At 66.6% G+C, this 6,222-nt stretch overlaps 2 protein-coding genes across 2 annotated transcripts; both read right to left on the bottom strand.

The window, feature by feature from the left end:
- Positions 1 to 737: 737 nt before the first annotated feature.
- On the bottom strand, positions 738 to 1,777 carry EMIHUDRAFT_233206 (hypothetical protein; the record flags this gene model as incomplete). Its single annotated transcript, XM_005782598.1, has 3 exons — positions 738 to 764; positions 854 to 1,186; positions 1,385 to 1,777. The coding sequence occupies 3 exons, from the start codon at positions 1,775 to 1,777 to the stop codon at positions 738 to 740; spliced, it is 753 nt and encodes a 250-aa protein (XP_005782655.1).
- A 656-nt stretch (positions 1,778 to 2,433) lies between these two features.
- EMIHUDRAFT_233205 (hypothetical protein) lies at positions 2,434 to 4,222 on the bottom strand (the record flags this gene model as incomplete). Its single annotated transcript, XM_005782597.1, has 5 exons — positions 2,434 to 2,449; positions 2,652 to 2,878; positions 3,023 to 3,217; positions 3,314 to 3,787; positions 3,932 to 4,222. 5 exons carry the CDS (start codon positions 4,220 to 4,222, stop codon positions 2,434 to 2,436), a joined length of 1,203 nt encoding a protein of 400 aa, XP_005782654.1.
- Positions 4,223 to 6,222: the final 2,000 nt, after the last annotated feature.

Here is a 6,222-nt window from a genome sequence, read left to right as displayed (position 1 = left end):
CTCCCTCGGAGTAGCCGTTGACGAGCGTCAGTCCTTGGAGCGTGAGGCTGCAGCCGCCAGAGAGGAAAAAGAGCCGCGACCGACCCTGACCGTCGAGAGTCGCGCCGACTCCTTCGCTGCGAACAACCAGTGAGATGTTGCCGCTGCATTCCAGCGACGAGTCGAGCACCTCGGCGGCGCGGCGGCCGGCTTCTGGCGATGAGGGCGGCGACGGTGGCGGCGACAGTGGCGGCGGCGGTGGAGGAGGCGGCGACGGTAGAGGAGGCGGCGACGGTGGCGGCGAAGTCGGCGGTGAGGCCGGCAGAGAGGGCGGCGACAGCGGTGGCGGCGGCGGCGGCGGCAACAGTGGCGGCAACAGTGGCGGCGGCGGTAGTGGTGGCAGCGACGGCGGGCTGGGCGCGGAGGGCGTCGGCGGCGGCGGCGGCGGGGCGAGCTCTGTGCAGGTTGCGCTCGTCCAGACGTAGATGTGGTCATATTTACAGCCCGTGCCGCAGTGGCGGTCGTCAATCTCATCTACAGCACAGAGCCGAAGCCCCGCAGCAGCACAGCGACTCTCTGCGGTCTCGTAGGTAACGCCCTGACAGTTGTAATCACAGATTGCGGATGCGGTCGCATCGCTACCGCAGCAGCGAGTGCCTGCGATAGCCAATGTCTCGGCCACGCACATCGCCCCTCCCTGGCTGCCGCCGTAGTTGCCCGTGTCGGTGATCACGTCGTAAATATCGCAAAGACCGGTGTCAGACGCTGTGCCAGACGTCGAGCAGCTGTCCATGGTCATCCGAGATGGCGGCGAGGGCGAGGAGGAGGGCGGCGGCGGCGGCGGGGGCAGCGCCGTGATGGTGAGAGATTGCACAGTGATGGTGCCATAGCCCCAGCAGGTGTGCGCAAAAAAGAAGCGATCGAACGCGTCGAGCGCAAGAGCTCCCGATGAGCTCACGGTCTCCGACTGGCTGTTCCCTTCGATATCGAACGCCGTGTTCGTCCCGGCCCAGCTGCAACCGTTGCAGGAAGTGTCAGCCGTTCGAACAACGAATGCTGAGCACCCCTGCAACGAACCCCCCGATGCGCTCCACTCCATGACGTGCTCGTAGTACCCAGCTGGAAAGGATGCTCCCAGCTCGAGTTCGGCCATGTCGTCGCAGTAGCCGTTTGGATATGTGCGTGTAAAGCTGAACCCATTGCTCGCCTGAGTGATGACGGCACTGCAGCCGGATGAGACAGACGCAGTGGAGAGCCCCACCGAATACGGCGACCACGACGGAGTGGACCACACCGGCGGCGGATGCGAAGGCGGCGGCGGCGGCGGCGCAAACTGCGAGAATGAGAAGTCGTCCAGCGCCATGTCCGAGCTCCAGCTCGGCCCCGTCCAGCCGTTGAAGCGCACTTGCGTCGCCGAGGCGGGCAGGACGACTGCCGCGTCGAGCCAGTCGTTGCCCTTGTCGCCCGACCTGCTCCAGAGCGTCGACCAGCCCGTCTCGTTGTCGTAGGCCTCGAAGGAGAGGGTGCCCATGCTCGAGCCGTACATGTGGTAGGCGAAGGAGAGGGTGGCGTCTTGCTCGAGCGAGAAGAGCGGGCTCTTGAGCTGGTGCAGCTTGTTGGAGCGGCTACCTGAAGCCTCGGTGAAGATGTAGTAGCCCGAGCCAGTGGAGTGGTTGCCGCTCGGGCCTGTGTTTAATGATGGCGTGCTGCCGTTCGTGCGGGTCCAAGAGTACCCGTCCGGCGCGGTGTCGTTCCAGACGCAAGTGTCGACCTCGAAATCGCAGCTCAGCTGCACCATGTCGGGTAGAAGAGGCGACGGCGGCGGCGGCGGCGGCGGCGCCGGCGGCGGCGGCGGCGGCGGCGGCGGCGACGGCGTGGACCCTAGCACAATGTGGGCGCCAGGAGCGACGAACACGTATGCTTCCCGGCCCTCGCTCACAGCCTTGCGAATCAAGTTGCGGAGTTCATTTTCTGTCGCGGCGGACGCTTCGTTGGGCCCGAGCGGCGGTAGGGGTGGGAGCGGCGGCGTCGACGGCGGAGAGGGCGGCGGAGAAGGCGGCGGCGGCGGAGAGGGCGGTGGCGGGGAAGGCAGCGGGGAGGGCGGCGGGGAGGGCGGCGAGGAGGGCGGCGACGGTGGAGCGAGCGGCGGAACGGGCGGCGGGGGGGGCGGCATGGACGGCGGCTGCGCAGCCCAGCATACCTGCGGAAGGGGGGGGGGGGGTCGCGAGAGCTGAGGAGAGGGCAGTGTGTGGAGAACCCGAGACGCAGAGAGGAGAGCGCACGCCTTCCAGCCTGACTCGGTGACCTCCCCGTCAGAGACCCACGTCATGGTCCCATCCGACGGCACGACCCCGGCCGGGCGCGAGGTGCCGCAGTACTTCACGCCGTTGACGACGAGGTAGTCGTTGGGGCACTCCCCCAGTCCCCGCCCCCCTCCCTCCACATCAAAGGCTATCACCTCCAGCGCGGCCTGCGGCAAGTTGTAGATGGTGCAGCCCTCGAAGTTCGGGTACTTGTTCGGGAAATTGGGCGAGGTGGCGCACGAGCCGCCGTCGGTGATCAAGCACGGGCCGGTGGCGCAGACGTCGCCGAGCGGGCATGGCAGCAGGGGCGGCGGCGGCGGCGGCGGCAAGGCCGGTGGAGAGAGCGGTGGGAGGTGGGCGAGGATGAACGTCTCGCTGCCGTAGGATCCGGAGTCGAGCGTGAACGTATAGCCCGCACCCTTCCACAAGTCGCCGTTCCAGCCGTCGCCGTACGAGTCGTGCATGTCGAGCGTGCACTCGCCGGGCGGCGCGGACAGGGTGCCAAAGTAGGGGGCCCCTCCACTGCCCCTCAACGCGCCGGTGCAGGTCAGGTCCCACGACACCTCGGACGGGTAGCTGCCGCCACCCACAGTGACCTGGAAGTCGATTGATGGAGCGGATGGCGATGAATCAACCTCGCCCGAGCCAGTCTCACCCGAGCCAGGCTCGCCCGAGCCAACCTCGGGAAATGCCAGACGTCGCTGCGGAGCAGGGCCATCCCTCAGTCGCACACTCGGAACCGCAGTGACGTCTGGCAGCGCGGTTGAGGACGCGACAAACGCGGCGCCGCCAGCGACGGTGACCAACCCGCCAGAGAAGGTGGCCAAGCAGAGAAGAATGCCGAGCAGGCTGGACCAGCCGGGGCGGCGGGCCTTTGAGTTGCGGCACCACATCACCGTGCCGATGACAGCCAGGGCGGCGGCCGCGGCGGCGACCTGCGGAGCCGCGAGCCACGAGATGGCGCTCGCAAAAAAACCAGCAGGCGCCGCCGCCGCGCCGGCGAGGCACGCCGTGGCGGCAGCGAGGCAGACGGTGGCGGACGAGGCCGCGCCGCGAGCCCCCTTTCCGCTCGCCGCGAGCAGCCCGGGGGCGCCGCAAGCGATGGCGAGGAGGACGAGGAGCAGCGCGGCGACGGCCAAGCGGACTTGTGCGGCGGATGGTGGCAAGGCGACCCGCCCGAGCAGCAGCAAGGCTCCCGCGCCGACGAGGCCTCCTGTGTTCCGGGCCTTCCCAGCAGCGCTTGCGGGCCACGACTCGGGCATGTTCACGGACAGGGTCGCCGGCACGGTGCCGCGTCCCAGCACATTGATCTCGGCGGCCGGCTTGGTCGCATTGTACTTCATGATCGAGGCCTCGGAGGCCACGCCGCACAAGACGAGCACGGCGATGAGGTAGATGAGGGGCGCTTGCCAAACGCCGGCGGAGCTGCCGCCGGCCGGGGTCAGGACCTCGTCCTTCTCCGCGTTCTTCGAGCGCTTCTGCCCCTCAACCTTGTTTGGGCCGACCTTGCCGGCCGAGGAGCCACCCGACCGAAGCTGGAAGCAGAGGAGCGCCAGGAGACACCCCAGCACGAGGGCAACCACGAGGCGGGGAAAGGGAGGGGAGGAGGGGAGCGCGCCGCACGGACTGGTCGAGCCGCCCCGACTCACCGTCAAGTCGGGCGGCGCGGAGAGCGCCTCTGTCGAGTGCCGGAATGTGATGCGGGCGTCGTGCTTGACCGAGTCCGAGCCCTTGATGACCGCCTCAAGGGTCTCGCGAGGGATGGCCGCATCCGGCGGCTCGGTCGACAGATTCGCGGGTTGGGACTCGAAAAGCGTCGTCCGCCCACCGCTCGTCCATTCCGGCGTGCACGCAGGAGCCCGGAGGAAGAGAGGCACCGATGCGGGCTGCCGTGCGGTTGACGACGGCGGGTTGGCAACGACGGCGAGGATGCAGATCATGAGAAGCGAATGGCGGCGGTTTTGGGGCAGGTGTGGCGAGAACGTCGGCTGCAGGTCGCGATCGCTTCAGTCGTCCCCCCCCTCGGGCCGCAGCGCAGACAGAGAGCCTATCGAACGTATCAGTTTAACACCGTTTAGCGCGGGTTAGGGGCCCTTAACCCAGGGCGGTTTAGCGTTGTCTAGCCTGAACGGTCACTAAACGCGCCTAAACGGAGTTGATCCGGCCTGCGGCCACCATTTGTTTGTCGGGCTGGTTTATCTCCGGTTTTGGCGGCAATTTACCGGGTTAGCGCGAGCGCGTGGCCTGCCTCAGGCCCCGTCTGCACAGCATGCTGGCCTTGCTAGAGCTGCCCGATGACTTCCAGAAGTACTGGGTCCGCCATCTCGACAGCGTGCCGCTTCGCGCAGAGTAGCAGGGGCTGAGCACTGCTCGTCCGTGTTCGCCTCGTCGTGGCAAAGGCTGCACACGAGGCGGCGCAGCAGGCAAGGACGCGAGGGCGCGTCGTGTTTACCAACAAGGGCAAGAGGGTACATCGATGGTAACATTGAGGTATTCATGGCGACCGAGCCGCGGCTGCGCCGGATGTTTGCTGAACGCCTCTTGATGATCGCTGTGCAAGAGACTCGCGTGGACCTCGCTCCTCGGCGCAGCAACATGGACGGTCAAGTCGGTCTTCGATCGACTCTGCAACCTCCGCCACTGCCGCATCCGCGAACTCCAGGTCACAGGCGGCCTCGCACCGTAGACTCGCGACATCTCACAAGCATCAGGCGTCGACCCACCCCTGGTCGCGTCTCGGTGAGTCAGTGGCGAGTTTGGCCGGTTTTAGGGCGGTTTAGTGCTAAACGGAGCTCCCCGGCCAGCAGACCATTTGTCGAGGCGGTTTAGGATCGTTTAGTCGTGTTTAGTGACCGTCTAGGCTAAACGGCGCTAAACCGCCCTGGGTTAGGGGGCGCTAAACCACCCTAACCCACCCCGTTCGATAGGCTCTCTAGATAGGGGAGCAGAGGCTGCGCAGTGATGTGAGGTTAGGTATATTGTTGGCAAATCAAGTGATGTGAGGTGAGCCATTCAATTTTCTTCTCGAGCAAACTACATGAAATCTGTTCTACCGTTTGTTCCGTTTGCACCGTTTGCACCGTTTCTGGGCACGTTCGCTCGCCGCCATCTGAGCTTATTCGCGAGCACCACGCCGACGCCCGACACCAGATTCAATGCCAGAGAGCCGGCCTGCGCGACGAGGGCCGACATGACGAACGAATAGAACGGCCGCGATGGGCGTCGGGCCGTGGAGATGATGATGGGGGGGTCCATGGGGAGATGGGGTATGGGGTGGGCGCGCTTATGGGCAGAGGGTGGGTGGGGGTCATCGGGTGCCCAGTACGTCGACACCTGTGGTGGGGGGCCATGGGGTAGGCAGAGAAGTAGTATGGGCCTCGGCGTGCCGATTTACGCTGCGGCGCTCGCCAGGTCGTACGGCAAGGGCGAGCACGCCTCCGAACTTATTTATTTATGTTCGTCCACCTGTTCCTCCCTCTGCTTCCAACACGTGCGACGTGCGCGTGGCGCGCGCTCCCCGACATGCGACAAGGAGTTGCCAAGGTGGCTGTCGTGGTGGCTGTACGAGCAGCTCTCACGAGTCACGTGCGACAGTCTGTCCTTAACTCTCACTCAGTCTCGCCACGCGGCGGACAGATCGTGTTCGACGGAATACTATCCTGAGAGCCACTCGAGCAGCTCTCACGTCACGAGCGCTGCTGCTCGGCTGCATCCGCGGCCATCCTGGCAGCGGTCGCCTTGGCCTTCGAAGCAGCCGCAACAGCAGCGCTCGCCTCTGCAGCGGCCGTCGCGTCCGCGAGCGCCGCGTTGGCCTTCTCCAGCGCTGCCCTGGCGTCCGCCTGCGCCTGCGCCGCCGCCGCCCGAGCCGCCTCTGCCGCCGCCGCCGCCTCCTCGTCCGCCTCTGCCTCCTCCTCCGCCTCGTCCGCCTCCGCGTCCAAGC

This window comes from Emiliania huxleyi, assembly GCF_000372725.1.
Source record: "Emiliania huxleyi CCMP1516 chromosome Unknown EMIHUscaffold_189, whole genome shotgun sequence".
Classification (NCBI taxonomy): domain Eukaryota; phylum Haptophyta; order Isochrysidales; family Noelaerhabdaceae; genus Emiliania; species Emiliania huxleyi.
This window is presented reverse-complemented; position numbering and strand designations above follow the sequence as displayed.